The sequence below is a fragment of the Olea europaea genome, unplaced genomic scaffold, assembly GCF_002742605.1.
Source record: "Olea europaea var. sylvestris unplaced genomic scaffold, O_europaea_v1 scaffold1216, whole genome shotgun sequence".
Classification (NCBI taxonomy): Eukaryota; Viridiplantae; Streptophyta; class Magnoliopsida; order Lamiales; family Oleaceae; genus Olea; species Olea europaea.
Window position 1 is genome coordinate 273,182 of NW_019229586.1, and position 17,399 is coordinate 290,580.

At 33.8% G+C, this 17,399-nt stretch overlaps 1 protein-coding gene across 5 annotated transcripts; it reads right to left on the reverse strand.

Annotated features, from left to right (window-relative positions):
- Positions 1-7,698: 7,698 nt before the first annotated feature.
- On the reverse strand, positions 7,699-13,333 carry LOC111374196. 5 transcript variants are annotated; one of them, XR_002699092.1, is made up of 7 exons: positions 12,661-13,333; positions 11,150-11,261; positions 10,896-11,067; positions 10,628-10,815; positions 9,524-9,634; positions 9,301-9,413; positions 8,946-9,058 (listed from the first exon to the last, which is right to left on the reverse strand). XR_002699092.1 is itself a non-coding variant. In XM_022996837.1 (6 exons), exons 1-5 carry the CDS (start codon positions 13,161-13,163, stop codon positions 8,933-8,935), a joined length of 1,113 nt encoding a protein of 370 aa, XP_022852605.1. In that variant the 5' UTR covers positions 13,164-13,331; the 3' UTR covers positions 7,699-8,073; positions 8,916-8,932. The 5 variants fall into 5 exon arrangements, 2 of the variants coding, with proteins under 2 accessions (XP_022852605.1, XP_022852606.1); XR_002699091.1 differs by having other exon boundaries at positions 9,517-9,634; XM_022996837.1 differs by lacking the exons at positions 9,301-9,413; positions 9,524-9,634 and adding an exon at positions 7,699-8,073 and having other exon boundaries at positions 8,916-9,058; positions 10,616-10,815; positions 12,661-13,331.
- Between the last annotated feature and the right edge of the window lie 4,066 nt (positions 13,334-17,399).

The window sequence follows — 17,399 nt, forward strand, 5'->3', positions numbered from 1 at the left end:
TGAGCTCGAGCTCGAGCATCAGCCATAAAACCCCCCTGGGGTGCTGGTGTAGGTGACGGATGCGAATTTCTTTGACTTAGCAGCTGAGTCAGTGTGGCGACCTGTTGTCTGAGCTCTTCAAAGGCTCCAGCAGTAACGACCGCCGGCTGGGGCTCTGGCACTTCTGATGATTCCTCTTGAGGAACAGGGATATCCTCAGGAGGGGGTTGGTTTGGAGCGGAGGAGCTTGCTGGTGGAAGACCTGAACGTGTGTTTACCATGGCTTTTGGTAGCGTTTCCCACAGACGGCGCCAATGATGCTACCAAAAATCGTACCTGCTGATTTTTCGAGCTTGATGACTGGTGAGGAGCACGAACGTGATCTTCCGATACCTGAAACAAAGGCAACGAGGTGTGTTCTCGTCGCCCCTCCGATGCTTAAGTTAGAAAGGGAAATATATGCGTGAGGCTATGTGCTGAAGAACAATGTAAAACGTACCTGAATAATGGTTCAAGGTTCTGTATTTATAGTGGCAAGTGACATTCTCCTAATTGGACTCAACTAGCTGGATGTCATCATCTGTTGGAGTCCTGAATGGTTGAGGAGTTGGTTGAATTCCAGAATTATACGTGAGATAGGATTCTTCTGGGAGTTAAGATTCCTAATTGCGTAGGAATTCTAAAGGGTTAACAATCGTCAGTAGCGAGGGAGAGCACATTCTCGAGGACTATGCCCGAGATCATATGGTTGCAATATGCGAAGCAGCATGGAGCTGTGGTCGGGCACAGTGTCCCGAGGATGAACATGCTCGAGGACATCACATATGAATTTACAACTTTATCGAAACTAGTCCTCGGGATAATTGATCGAGGATATTGGAAAAATGTCACCATCAGGTTTCATTAGTCATCTTTCAATATGTACGTAAATTACATCTCGAGGGCAAACAATCTTGAATGGGTTATATTTACTTAAATTTAATTCTTGTATATAGAAAATGAGATATAATCCCTCTGACTGGAAATTAGAAAAACGATTTGTTTCACTCATCTGATTAAATGATTTAGTTCACAAGCGTGTAGGAAAGCCGACGACTACAAAGCAAGCACCTCCTCCCTGCTCTAAAGAAAGGGTCAAATCATGGTCTGGCCGTAAAAAATTGGTGATGTTTACCTCTGTCAATAGTTAAATAAATTATTTATTAAAAGAATATTTGGTGATATTAGTAATTTATACCTATGTTTGAGTTCCATATTTTTTTTAAACCCATTTTCAACTACGTATTACTCATATATATACACGTAAATTCAAAACTTTCGTTTTTTTCAAAAGATCACTATTCTAAAACTTATTTTGCCTCATAAATGATTTTCAAATGGAGCCATTGATAAGTGTATTTTATACACTTATTCTAAACCTAAAATAGTAACATTTGCTAGTTCTTTTGATGAAATATATTATAAATTGTTGTGTTTTATGTTAAATAGGTAAAGTTCAACAGTTGAACAAGGAATTAAAAGAAACAAATGGAAAACCTCTTAAAACAAGTGAAACCTAAAAGACGGGGATCAAGTTGCAAAAAATCCATAGATGAGACGGGAGAAGAAACGAAGATCGAAGATGACAAGGCTTTAATTGGATATATTGAAAGATAAATAAACAATATTACAAGAAAATGGTTGAAATGAAGCAAAATTAAAATTTGAGGACTATAGTGCAAATACTAAAAGTTCTGACGAATCTTACCATGAAGATTCGAGAGTGTTAGAGGTCTATTTGATAATGACATGAGTCAAGGGAATGAAATATAGTCAAAATATTATCACATATCAACTTTCATTACGAAAAAGCTATGCTCCAGTTTTTCAGTCTCTATTTGAGACCCATTTTTTGTATAATAAATGACCGAATTTGAAAAAATTTTATTTCAAACAAAATTGTAGCTATTTGTGTTAACTTTTCAATGCATTTTGAATCGTCTCAATTAGAGGTTAGGAAATAAAGTTATAACCAAGATACTAAAAACTGTCTGACGAAGTAAATCTTGAACTATGCGATCGTATGGTTCAAAATGCTTGTGGTCACATTGAACCCTGCTATAAAAAATTTTGGAGTTCAATAAGTGATCTATGTGGTAGCATACCGATGTACTATACGATCATATAGTACAAGATTTTGGCCGAATCCTAGGTTTCCTTATACGATTAAAACTCATCTTGACAAGGTTTTTGGTGACATCTTTAACATAGATACGAGCCATAAAAATAATAGAACGTCCCATACATATGGAAGGCCATCTTTTATGCAACAAGCAACTCAAGGAATTGAGAGAATCATATTGAAGAAGAGGGCAAAATCAATTTTGTGAGAGATTTCAATCGAAAAATTGCAAGAAGATTATCAATGAGACTTCATACTAGGAAATTTGCACGAGGATTGGAGGAAAAATTAAAGAGATATCAAGAATCCATCGTTTTCTCTTCAATTGTCTAATTTTCGAGCAATGTTTATCAGACTTAGAATGATTTCTTGTAGTTTCAATATGCTTGACCAGATTTTTACGTTGTTAGGATGAAAATGAACCCTTATTATGAGATTTTTGGTATCGATTAATTATTTTGACGTTTAGTATGTGTGTTTTTGGATATTTATTACTATTTTCACTGACTTCTCAAATAATTAACTACTAATTGAGATGGTTTATTTGAATCTATTGTTATCAAGAGGGATAATAGATTTTTAGCTAAAAATAATAAATATTGTAAAGTTCGATAGAGGATAGATATATACATTTATGCTTTACGTGGTTTTCATAGGTGTTTTAGATCGTTAAATGCATTTATCTTGCTCTTATCTTTCATCGATAGGTAGGAATGTGACGTGAGGAGAATAAATTTGATAACTATCAAGAGAGGTTTTCAATTAAGTTAGGAACATTGAGCAACAAGAATAACTACAAACTATCATCTTAATTTGTTGTGCTAAAAATGGATTAACGATGGAGATTTTACGTCTTAGCAATACATCTCAGCGTTTTAAAAGGTGGCGTCAAAGCGCGCCTAGGCGTATGCTTGGCTAAAACGCCAAACCAAGTAGCTTGACACCTTATTTGGCAATCAACGTCAATCGTTGACCGTTTAGGCATGCCTAAGCGCAATTATGCGTGCATTTGCGAGCATTTTCATCCTTTTTTATTTAATTTTTTTAAAATTGTGTGTTTTAAAAAATTTATCAATGGCTAATTTGTTCATTTTGCATTAATTTGAAACAATCGCTTGTATTGGAAGACATGGAAGACGAATTAGACGAAGAAAAGAATATTCAATTGAAATCCGATAAAGAGTTAGATGAAATTTAAGTTCCTATACTATTTATTTACTATTTTGTATTTAAATTTGAAACTTATCTTTTTGTTGGAAACTTTAGAAAATTGTATAACGCTCCTATAAATCTAGTAAGTATTATTTTTGATTATTAAATAATTTTTTGATTTATTAAAAATTAAAATAATATTAAACTAAGAAAATGCATTTTTATGCCTAAGTCTCACCTAAACTCGCATAGCTCATAGCTTGGCCTCCACGCATTGCCACGCATTACGCCTTTTAGAACACTGATATATCTTACGAATTTGCTAGACATTTACTTTGCTTTCATATTAGTTGATAATTTAGACTTCAATTTACTACAACTCTTTATTACTATTGGATTAAGGATATTAACAACTTTAACTCGATCAAATACGTAGTCCTCGTGGATTTGAAACTCAATACACTATTATATTACTTGCTTACGATACCGTTTACCTGGGAGTTTTCAAAAGGTCAGCCATATGTCAATACCATTTTTAAATTATTGACCCTTTTCACGAGTGTCGATGTTAAGATTTTAAATCATAAAAATCTAGCAATTCAATTCATAATTATAATCATAAGATAAGAGTTAAGACAAATTTAGATTGATCAGAACAAAATAAAAAAAATATTAGCGAGAATGAGATGAAAAAGTAGAAATAGGGTCGGATATAATGGATTATTATGAACAATTCCAAAATCTTTTTAGAAAGAGCAAATTATTAAGCCCCCGATTAATAACCATTAAAACAAAACTCTTTTTTTTTTGTCCAATTCATTTTCAAATAAAAACCTCTGCACGTAAATGAAAACTTTTCATACTTTTCAATCACATGTTTATTGAAAAATGACTATTTCAAATTTTATTTTTCTAAAAAATTTCATTACAATGGTTGTCAAATAGGGACTAAGTTCATTAATAAAAGAAAATTACCAAATTTTGCATTGAAGTCTAAAATAGTCGATGAACATAATCCCAAAATTGTCACCCTGAAAATAGAGATTGTCGAATAGTAAATTTTAATAAAAATTGATGAAATATGTGATAGAAAAGTTGTAAATCACATGGAATACATCATTAAAATTAATTGTTAATTTTAACTTAAATTAAGATTAAAATTGTAATCTCTATCAATTGGAAAAGTCTACATATACATAATTATTGCACATAATGTTGTTCATAATGTGATGTAACAATTATTCGATTGTTGATATGAAAGTGTGTTAAAAGTTGGATCCAGTGTCACATGTAATTATGAACACCATTATGTAGACAATTATGTACATATAACATTTCCCCTATCAATTCTGGCATATAATATGAACAAATACACATCAGCTTAAGCTAGGAAGTCCGAGGCAACGACTAATCGACTAAGCCGAATGATATAACTGGAGTACAGTTAGGGATGGCAATCGGGCTCGCCGGCTCGGGCTGCCCGTAACTCGGCTCGGTAGACCCGAGCCCCATTTTGGGGGCACGGGCTTTGCCCGAACCGGCCTGTGAGCTCACGAGCTTTTTTTTAAAAATAAAAAATTTGAGGCTAGCAGCTTAGGAAAAAAAAAAAAAAAAGGAAGGAGGAGAAAACGAGCCTGCCCGGCTCGACCTGGAAAAAGCCCGAGCTTTTTTTTTTTTGCCGAGCTTTTGTTTGGCCCGGCTCGAGCTCACAAAAAAGCTCGGCCATTTTAACCGGTCGAGCCCAAACCAAAACTTTAGGCTCGCGAGCCGACTCGACCCAACTCGTTTACATTCCTAAGTACTGCCTGGCAAAGACCATAACATGGGTCAGCGGTATACAGCCAGGAGTTGGTGTATTTTCATGATGCCAGTCCAATGCGGAAAACGGGTCATTTTCTATGGGGCCCATATATGTGAGTCCGGACCGAAACATCCAATTTGGAGTTTGGATATTTGTGGTTGGGCGGTTGACAAGTTGTCGAGAAGGAACTGCTGTTCTGTTTTTTATGTTATGGGCTATGGCCCATCCCTTAAAGGATGTATTCAAATGATGGATTACCAATTTAAAACTAGCATTTATTATTAGAAAATTAGAAAATTTTATGCTTTAAAAATATAATTAACGGAGAGATTTACGTGCTTAGATTTTTCTTATCTTTTCCTGAATTAATTATATTTTTTTTATATAAAATTTTAAAAAAATTGCTTTATCTTGTAATTTTCGTGTTTTTTAATTATTAGTGAATACGCTACTTTTTCAATATGTCATAGGCAGCTTTGAACAAGCTTTGCATCGGACAAAAAGAAAATTCGACCAATGAAAACGTCAAAGAACATCATATATTTCAAATATTTGATCATGTCCTAATCTAGAATATTGCCAAAAACATTGACTATATATTATGTTCATTGGATTCAATTCATTATTGAAATATTTTAGTCGTTTTTAAAACATGAATAAATTTACAATGTGAAATTGAAACGAAAGATTACATTTGAATTTATTTATCATGCAAAGCACCTCAATATATAAGAAAATATGGAATTAAGTCGTAATTTAAAGCTTTATATAAAAATATTATTAAAATCATAAGACGAGAACGATAAAATAATTATGAGTCGTCCCCATGAAAATGGTCAAATAATTTTTTATTTATTTATAATTCATAGGACAAAGAAAAGGAAAGAATAGATTGGCATGGACCATTCCATTTGGATGATTGGAGGGAGAGCACTGATGCTCGCGAGGGTGGGTCCCTTGGAATTGTTCTAAAGAAAGGGACTAGAGGACGTTCCTTTTCATGAGATTTAATAATAAATTAATAGAATAGATTATTAAAAACAAATTTTCATATTTGTGGGGTGCGCGGTTTAAATTTATTCTAGACGATTTTATTGTACAACCAACTTTCTGGATGCCAATTGAATTTATTAAACAGTATTCAAGATTTATTCTACGTCTAAAAAAATCTGTACATGTAATTTGATAGATACGTACGTGGCATGCATATTCATATCAACGAATAGATACATGCCACACATGCATCCGTGAAATTACATCTACAGATTATGATCGTCAAATTTAAAAAAAATAAAAATAACATTGATGGTGAGTAATAATTTATAGATATAATGCATTAATTAGAATACATCGAGTGCGAAAGAATAAGACAGAGAATCACTTTAAGATGAGATTTAGACTGTAACTAAATTCATATTCTTTATTTTTTCATCTCATTATCTTCGCAATTTAACAAGGAAATTAGAGGTAAAGACCACTACAAAAGAAAATAAAAAACCACAGTTTGACGTGAATTTCTCTACAATCATTTTTAACTACACATTTTAATGTATCGACGCAACTTTATAAATGCATTTTTACCTCGATATAGTAAAGACACTGGAGTAGTTTCTTTTACCAAGAAATCGATTTTGTATAAAACAATCATTATCAACTTTCCCAAGACTGTTGTACAGTCGAACTTCCTCAAGTTCCATCATTCTCAATAGCTTTGTCTCCGTTCGAGATAACAGCACGCTGAAAAGTATTGTCCCACTTCACATTCTGCGGTGTAAATGAATCACAACTTCTCTTATCTACTCCAATTCTCATTCCATTCCCCGCCTAGTTTAAAGAGGATCCTCGGGAGCCACTTAGTTTTTTGGACACTTACTGCCCAACTCGATAAGATAATTGATAACTACCTCCACTCTGAATTACCATTATGTTAACTTCCAATAACAACATGACAATTGACTGCCACTTAATCAGTGACTTTTAGTGCCACGACTTACACCTCCAAAACCGTGCCAACCTCGTATAGCACCACGGTGCAAGCCACCGTCTCTTCACATTCTCCACATCACGAGAGAGAGGCCATCACTTCGGGGAGGGGGATAGTTAGAAGAGATTTAGCTCACATCTAAAAAGACTCGATTGAGAAGAAAAAAGTATAGTTGGTTGATCCATGAAACTATTATAGAAGCTGAATACTGTTTAGGAATCGGGGGCTCTGCGAGTCTCTGGCACAAATTAATATTGTTACTTTGTATTACAGTGCAGGTTTTATACAGTTTATCAACTCTTAAACTGTGCCTGGCAGCAAATATCAGGATTTACAATTTCTTAGAGCTGAGATCTTACAGTTTAGCATCTATACAGCCAGATACTAACTGCTTTAGGCATAGAGATGGATTGGAGGTCTTTTGCATACTTTCTCCACAACTCGTAAAGAGCACTATGGAACAATGTTGAACACCAATTGGAAAGGAAAAAACAAGCACATACTGTTTCTTTTTTCCCATAATCAATACAAATTGAAAATAGAAATTACTGTAATTCAACGATATGAAAAGCTGGAAACCAAATTCAGTAAATTCATGTACACTGAAAGAAGTACTCGGGGTAATTGAAAAATCACATTTGCAGACATATCTGCAGATATATTGACCTAAATTTGTTATATCATTTTACATAACCAGAAGAAGAGCTTATAATCATCTTTACATCTGCTTCTACTGTCAGGCATATTTATGCAATGTTGGAAACTCCAACAAAGAAAAGATCCCAGCATGGAAGGAGAAAGGGGGATAGAGAACACTCTAGACCTATAGTTGGCCACAACATAAAACTTGTTATTAGCCAAGTAAACATCCATAACTTACCTACTCATAACTTTCTAGCACCAGTCATAAACCCAAAACACCTAATGTAAAGAAGTCATCTGGGAAGTATTTGAGATGATGTCAGAACACAATGGGTTAGCATTAACACCATGTATCTGCAAAAGCATAGCAAAGCCAATTAGTTGTCCATTGATTGACATGTGGTTGCAAGTAAATTCCTGCACCACCTAAATATCTTATGTCATAATATCTTTCCAAAAAAATCCAAAACAATACACACACACACACACACACACACACACACACACACATACTGTAACGCCCCGACCCGCATGGACGGAAACGTTATTGAAACCATTGTACCTTAGCGTTAGACTTAGAAATTATTTAAAATAATAATTTAATTAACTACTCCTTTAATGGAAACGTAAACATTTAGTTTTGAAAAAATTTCCTTAAGAACTATATTTTTCCTAACATGCAGTTTATTATAAAATTATAAAATAAACTCGTTTGCATAGTTATCAATGTCAAAAAATCATAAGTAGGGAACATCTTATAATATAACATATCCAAAATTTGGCTTCCGTCGGTGACATATAAGGCGTTAAAGTATGTATTCCTTTAAAGGGAAATGTTCATCAGCCATGTTTCAAGATTGTGACAGAGAACTATTATTGCTCATCATGGGGAAATTGAAGATAATTCAATAAAATGACTTTCCACACCTCAAAAGACCGTCTAAATAAACAGAACACGCAGCATGCAGGGCTGGTAGAAGCTATCAGAAAAAGAACAGTGGGAACCAAGGCAACCTTCTTGCCTAATGACATCTCCACATAAAAGTAGTATAATCAATAAGTTAAAAGAGAGAAAACCAGTAAAATTTGGAAAAGGGGCACACATTACAATAATGTAACCTTCTTCAGATGAGCTCAAAGCAATGTAATCAAAGTAACTAACAGAAAAATCTAAGATATTCTTAACTTGTACTAACCAGTCAATATTGATCTGTCATGATTTCTTGAACAAATGACGGTGTGCCAACATCTCAGGTATCCCCAATGCTGAAATGCTTTCACATCCAAGAAGCTCTTGCAATTTGGTATCACATATAATGGTCATTGAGTTTAGAGGATCCTAAAAGTAGCAGAACAAAATACTTCAAATCATAAAATTGTAAGTTATTTTCAGTTATTTGATATCAGAACGAGAGAGCACACAGGTTTTCAATAAGATATCTTCATTAAAAAATCAAAAGAAACAACATCTTATAGGAAGAACAAAGATTCAAGTAATAGAAGAAGGTGATACATCAGTGTGATTATTAGTAGTACTCATAAAAAAAGTCTCTCAACATTAAATAATGTTCTGATACCTACTTCCAACTGTTTTAGCCCACAATCTTCCTTGCCTGCATTTCCATCTTTGGCCATGTAATCCAATTTTTCTCAAAAATTTTCAAGTGCATTTAAGTCGAATCACATCACCATATCTGTTTTAGGTGAGAAAACAGTGTGATACATAAATTTATCTTGCAGCTGAACATATCAGCAACCTCTGGCTTCTAAGTAAAGTAATCACTAAATGTTTCTCACCACATACTTAGTTCCATTCATCTTAAAAACCAGCTCCAATTGCATTTTTTCTCCATTTGATTAAAACATAATCAGCACAAGAAGAAAAGGCCTCAGAGAAAAGAGTGTCATAATGTTCCTGCAGTGTAGTAAGGGATAAAGGGAATGCATTTAACATAAAATTGTATTTGATTTGAAAGAATGAGCTGGAACGACTACGAAAATGGGAACTGAGAATAAAAAACCACAAAACATAAACAAATATACATTCAATTATACTAAATCATAGTGCTTATATACTGATTTTTCTTATAAATCATTTCCAAACCGGGAAAATTGTAGGAGAAAAGATTGTGAATGAGACGGCAATATGATCCCCTTAACCATGCAAGTAGGAATAGCAGATTGATACGTAACAAACCTCTCAAAAAGCATGAATATGCTTTAAAAAATTTACATAGTACCCTGCATTCTTTAACTGAATAGAGCTTTTACATAGAAAAAATGTAGTTCAAGCTCTATTCACGAGTTCTGTTACACCTATAAATTACGTGGCATGCGCATGACGAAAAGGAGTCCCACATTGGCCAACTCGGTGTTGATTATTTAATTGGATTGGGTCTATTAAATTAAGCAATCTTGCCTTGAGCTTGAAACTCAGCCCATTAGCGCACTTGGCCCATTCTCATTTTTCTATATATATGAAAGTCCATTCACAATGAGAGTACATTCATTCTCACCCAGCGAAATTCCCTCTCCTTCTCTTGTACTCATATTTTTCTCGTCCGGCTGTTGACTTGATTGCCGAAGTGCAAACGATCGTCAAACCTTTTTTCTTGACCCGCGGCCTTTGCCTTCTAACAGGGTGTTCAATGTGTAAATTTTATCTACGCGAAGAGGATGAAGTTGGGATTCTGTTGGCACATTTTTTGGGGTCAACAAGTTCTATTTATCGTGCGTGAAGAAATTGGAGAAAATCAATTTGGAGAGCATGTTTCAATATTTAGGTAGTAAGATTGGAAGTTAATAAAAAGTGAGCACTCTTGTAATCCTTGTTGAGTGATTATCATGGAAAAACAAAATGTCAGATAAAGTGGAATGATAAATGAAAACCATTTACTTGGTTACAGACCTCCAGCTGGTGGACCTTTATGTACTCCCAGATCTGCCTTAATACCTCTGCACGTGACATTTCCCGTTCATCACTTCCAAAGAAATTCGCAAGGGCTTCAGATATTATCACAATTGGGACGGGGTCATCATTTTGACTCCCAGATTCGACATCAATCTTAGGTTTCTTAAAATTTTGAGCAGTCTGCTCTGCAAGATTTCAAAATCTACCATGAGCATCAACACCATCATAATGGAAAATGAAAATATTCCTCTTATAAGTTCCATACTTGTAGGCTCAAGAGGGATTATATGTTTAGCTAGCAATTTATTCATCTTGAACATGTCAGTACAATCAGTTTCGAAAACCAATCGAAGCTCCTCGTTGCAAATAATCTTTCTTTTGTTATTTGGATCTTGAAGGTTGTTTTTCCTTATGTAAGCCCACAACTGCTTCACGATCTGAAATAGCACCTTTTTTGAGTTGGAATTTACACATCATAACTGAGAAGAATAATGAAGAAAAGAAAACATGTGGCCGAACCTCAGTCCTTGGCAGAGCTGGTTGCCCTACGATGGTTTGTAGTTCAGGAGAAACACCACATAATTTGTTTAGTCCTCCTGGGCCACCTCTTCTTTTTCTTCCAGTTGGAGCACTGCAAAAATAATTGCATTGAGTCTATATAAATGATATCACAAAAAAATAACATATGGAAGCGTTAAAGAGAAGACCAAGAAGGACACCTATATTCCCCCTCACTGGAGCTGTATCGGATGTCTTCTTGAATTAATAAAATAACATTGTATCATGCAATAAATTAAACGAATAACGCAAGACAATCATCATTGAATGGATGTAGGGCAGGGAAGTCTGCAAATAAGTCTTCTACATAAGAAAAAGGTTCATTTACAATAGATAGTCACATATGCAAGCTATCAAATAACATGGACACAAAAGCTCTGTCCATTATATTCATGTTCAATCTATCATTTTCTTCTTTCTTCATCCCTGGTTTAATACATTCATATGAGCCAAAGTACCATAATCAAGATTTGTCAGTTTGCATAACAAAAGCCATTTGCTAATTAAATTATCTGAGAATCAGTTTTACTTGCGGTGAAAAATAATTTACCTTAACAGAGCACATTTCCTGGGGAAGTTTCCATTTCAACATCAAAAAACCTATCCAACTTCAAAATCACAATTTATTAACGTGCACTCAATTGTTGCCAACAAATATCCAGTGTCTTTCAATTGATGAGCCATTTAAATTAAAAAAAACACACACACACACACACACACACGGACATATATATCTTTGCCCATAACAAAACAAGATTATGAAGTAACTCACCAATGAGATCATTGGAACGCTTAGATTAGTTTTTTCGATCATGGACATATGCTTGATGTGATTCTTTGGACCTCCAATGACTTGGAAAGAACATAAACACTCAAGGCATGTTGCCAATTGTCCTGGCAGAGTTTGTTCTTCTATAGCTAATAAGTACATTCTGGACATTTTTATTCTGTTCAAACTTAATCCATTACACCTGAAGCTTGAAAACTACAACCCGTTCCATTTTTCTTTTACTCCACTCCTCTCTCCCCAAAAATTAACTGAACTTTACCCATTTTCCATTTTGTAAATTTATGATATCTAAAACCATATGGTACATTAGTTTAAAATCCATTCATTTACCCAATCACAGGAAATAAAAAAAGCTAATTCTTTAAGCTCGGTTGTAATTTTCCATCAAAGTTAACAAAGTCTCCTACTTTGTGACAATGATCTTACATGTTAATTAAATTAACCTTATGCCATTAGTTTACCTAAAAATCCTCATATTTTTAATTTTTATGTCATTCGTCATTAAAGTAATCGCCTTGCAAGTGCATCGTTACAAAAAATAACAAACATGCAAGCCCCCTTTCTTGGCATGAGAAGGAAGATACATTGCCAAACACGCAAAGGAACCCCTAACTTTCTCACCTACCAAACGATCTCTTATAAAAATATTTTATTCACGAAATAATAAAATTTACGGACTTACCTCTCTTTGGGGTTTCCACTGGCAGCGACACTAACAGCGGCCACATTACTCGTCTTCACTGCGGCATGCGGTGGCGGAGGTGGTGGTGGTGGTGATGGTTGATGCTGCTGCTGAGGCGGGGGAAGCTGATGGGGAGCCGGGCGGTACCCGTAATTCTCCGGGCGATGGACCGCGAAATTTGGTTGAGCGGAAGGACCGGGGTGGAAATTAGGGGTGTGTTGAAGGGCAAAATGGTCCTTTTGCTGATTCTGGTGGGAGAGGAAATTGGGGGGTTGGGATTGGAAGAGGATGAAACTGTGGATCTGGTTACGAATGAAATCTATTTTGTGGCTTAAATTGAAACCTAACTTCGACTCGAGCTGTCGAACGACATCGTTCAGGGAGGCGAAAGAGTTGTTGTTTGTGCAATCGCGGAGGAGAGAACCCAGCGCCTCCGCTATTTCCTGGTCGGACGCTACCACTCCACCGTCGTCTGCCGGTGGTGCTCCCCCGCTGTCACTCATTCCTTGTATATTACCAACTTCCCACTGCTTTACTGTTTAAGGAGATTAACAAATGCCTCTCTCCTCTCTCTCCCTCCCTCCCACAATCGGATTCTATCTCTGTTACGTAAGTAGAAATGACGGGAATGCATTTTCTCCCACCCTCATGTTTGGAATATTAGGGTGTGCTTGATTAACATGGAAAATATTACTTAGAAAAGAAAATATTTTTTATTTTTTATGGAAAATAAAAATCACCTCTACTCAAGAAAAATATTTTCCTTAAAAATAAGAAAAATTAGGCATATTTTCAAAAGTTGAAAAATGTTTTCCATGGAAAAAATAGCAATCAAACACTCCAAGTAAAAATTTGGATGGAAAACTAATATTTTCTATGGAAAATAAATGTAATCAAATACACCCTTAAGGTTTGGTTGGACAATAGAACCGATGGTTAATATTGCTAGTGGATTGAAGTGGATAAAATAAGTAGTTAAAGGGACTTCTCGACAAAGATTTAAAAAAAAAAAAAAATTTGCATTTGCGACCGTCATCCATCGTACTTGGATTGCAAGAAATAGAAGAAATTTTGAGAATCTAATACCACACGTGTATAATATTGTTAGACAAATCAAAATACACGTATATAAAGTTATGTTTTGATTCAATTTGAATCGTTTGTGATGGGTCTATAAATCATATCGTTTGTACATTTCTCTTTTTCTTGCCCAAGCATGCCTAGTGCGGTTGTACGAGTCACTTGATTTTGATTTGTTCGGGTATTTCGGGTATACAAGCTCGCTCGGAGAATATTAAGGCCCAAGGCTACTCGTTATTATGAAACTCTTAAATCTAAATTTTTTTTTTTTTTTTTACAATCGTAAAAATATTTAAATATTTAAGTAAATAATATATTATATTTTAAACAAAGATTTGGCACAATTCAAAAAATAAAGTAGAAAAAATTTATCCCAATAAACTAGGGCATGATAAGTGGCACATTATGGACTCATGAAAAAGTTATCTTGTAACAAAGAGTTATTGAGGGATTGGGAATTATCCTATCAATGTTGAACTCATTCCGAAACTCATAATAAATGACAAATTATGGACACGTGAAAAAGGTTATTTTAGTATGACTCATTGAAGCAAACTACTGAATGTATAATATTGCTTTCCAAATTAAATCATATTATTATAATAATATTTGACTCATCTGATAGCTAGCTTGTAATTAATCATGTATATTAAACTCAAGGGAAAAGTTATTTTTTATAAAATTGAACTAAATTAGAATCGACCAAAAAAATTATTGTTAAATAAATTTTTAATTAATCCATCTTTTAGATATTATAATAATTTAATTGGGCTTTTACCATAGTTTTCATTTGGAGGCCCTTATTAGGTGTGAGACCCTGAGACATTGCCTAGTTGGCTTTGGCTTAGGGTCGACCTTGCCGGTGTACTTGTATATGAATTTTGATAAATTGAATTTCATATTTACCTATCAAAAAAATTACGGGAATGCATTTCAGGGGAATATGGTCACTTGTTTGTGATGCAATGTATTGTGACGGTCAATTAAAAATTGACATGTTATATAGACTTGGGCTTAAAAGTGCAAAGTAGTGCTACTATAGGGGCCTTGATTTGAATTGTTCAAATCAAAGGATGAGGCGTCTATTTATAAATCCCATCATCAGCCCTATTTAAGTAGCATTATTCAAATTGCAAATGGAGAAATTGACACATAGTGGAAATATGACCTTGGGAGATAATTCTGGGCCCACAGGCGCTGCAATAAATAGTTATTCTGTTTAGGTCAAATTTATCCATTTGGTTAGGGTGTTAAGTAGAATTGGATACTTTTTCTCAAAATCGATGGAACCGAACCGAAATCAAATAGAATCAATCGGTTCAGTTCCAACTCCTCCACTAAATGGGTCCGATTCTCAATTTTGCTTTAAGAATCATTAGTGAATTCCGTCCTCCCAAATTTTCTCTTTTTGCTTATATCAAGATATACTAGATCTTTGAACAATAGCCCCCATAGTTATGTCACGTTAAAATTTCATTTTATATACACTCTCTGATGGGTAATCAAAATTCAAATCTAAATAATTTTATAAATACTTTATAAATTCATAACTTTAATGCAACCTAATAAGAAAAGTTATATTTTTAGTTCAATATTTCATGAGAGTTCAAATTTTTTATTGTTTCAAATTGATCGATCATCAAGAATCAAAATCCTTAAGAATTATCTAAAGATAATCAGATTATTGTTATATGAATTTTCTTAATAATTGATTTTCAATCGAAGTTTTACCGCTTATGTCGTGTTTAATAGTTTATCCTTTTTATGGCCTTTGTAAGTTGATTTTGAGCTTTAGAGTGGATTTTTATTTGTAGCCTTGCTAAATCGATTTTTCATATTATTAGATTACAAGAACGACAAGTGATTTTATACTCTATTTTTAACGTGAGAAGTAGTTTCATACTTTATTTTTATAATTTTTCATATAAAAAACTAAATCGGACTGAATCAGAACTAATTGATTTGGTTTCGGTTCGACTCTATAGTTGGATATGGAATCGATCATTTTGGTTCCGGTTCGACTCTACAGTTGGATATGGAACCGATCATTCTATTATTAAGATTCTTATTGGTACTTGGTTTGATTCGGTTCCCTTCGAAAATGGACTGAACCAAACCACGTTGTTAAGCGGTGTTCTAAAATGGGATATGTGTGTAATAATACAATTAATTCATTTTGTTGATTGTATATGTGCACTTAAATACCAAAATGTGCATAAATTTGCGTTAAAAAATATGTTCGAATTAACCTAACAAAGCTCATCCATTTTTATAACTTAAACAAAGTAAATTCAGTCCAACAAACATCAAATTAGTCTAAAACGTCCAAACCCACAAATTATATATGGCAATCTATACGATTTTGACGTTTAGAAAAATCAAAAATCAAAATAAAATTTTCATTAAGTTCTAAATTATCTACATCGAGCTCGAGTCTCCTTCTTTTTCGATATTCATCTAGTTCACTGTTGAGATCTTCATTGAGTTACAAAAACTTGAATATATGAGCTTATTTGGTGCTAATTTTGAAACTCAATTTTCTGACCGTTAACATGAAAGGTAAGTCCCACATTTGAATGAAGAGATCAAAAAATATGGCTGACTATATTAAGTAACTGTCAAAAAATTAATTTTTCATCTTGAAAAATCAGCATTGAACAGGGGCTACATTTTTCATTTTTTGTCCAGTTTACCTAAACAAATCTTTAGAGGCCCTTTTTCTCCTCTGATTTTTGAACAAAAATAGAAATGATAAATTAGAAACTTATACTAGCAATTAATGCTAGTAATGCATTTCTTTCTTTTTTTAAATTGTTGATGGTTTTATTGATGAGGATATTGTCGACATTGATATCTTATTATCTACAAGAAATAATATAAATTCTCAAGTTGAAATAATGGAGTTCGGTGAAGATAATTTTTACTCGGATGACACGGAAGATGACTTGGATGAAGATTATGAGAATTAATTAAAATTCGATAAAAAGCTATAAAAGATTTAGATTTTTTGTTTAAGCTAGTGTTCAGTGTCTAATTTAATTATACAAATGGATTATCATTTAATTCCATTATTCATGATTTTGATCAATATGTATTTGTTGAAATTTTGAAGAGTGTGTATAATGTTCAAGTAATTGTAGTATTTATTATTTTGAACAATATATATTTTTAAATTTGAAGAATATGTATAAAAATTCAATAAATGCATTAAGTGATTAACATTCATTTTATTTATTTATTAGTTTAGAATATTTAAAATAACAATAAAATTGAAAAAATGCATAAGTATGCACATGATTTGCATACGGACGCATATGCTTGTAATGCTTGATGCTTGATCGAAAATGTATTATCATGCATTACGCATTTTAAAAACCTTGGTGTTAAGTGAGGTGAACCAGGGAAAATTTGATCATACAAGTCATTCGCTGACTCACGCAACTTCGTTGGCTCATATATATAAGCAAACTCGCTAAATGAAGAAAAATGTGTGTTTTATGTAATATGTGTGTGTGAGAGAGAGGGAGAGGGAGGGAGATGAGCCACAAACTCATAGGACAAGACAATCACAATTTTAATGAGCGAGCGCGAACCTCATTTAATATCCCTAATTTTTATTTTTTTGGGGGGGGGGGGGGGGGGTTTTTGATTGAAGACAT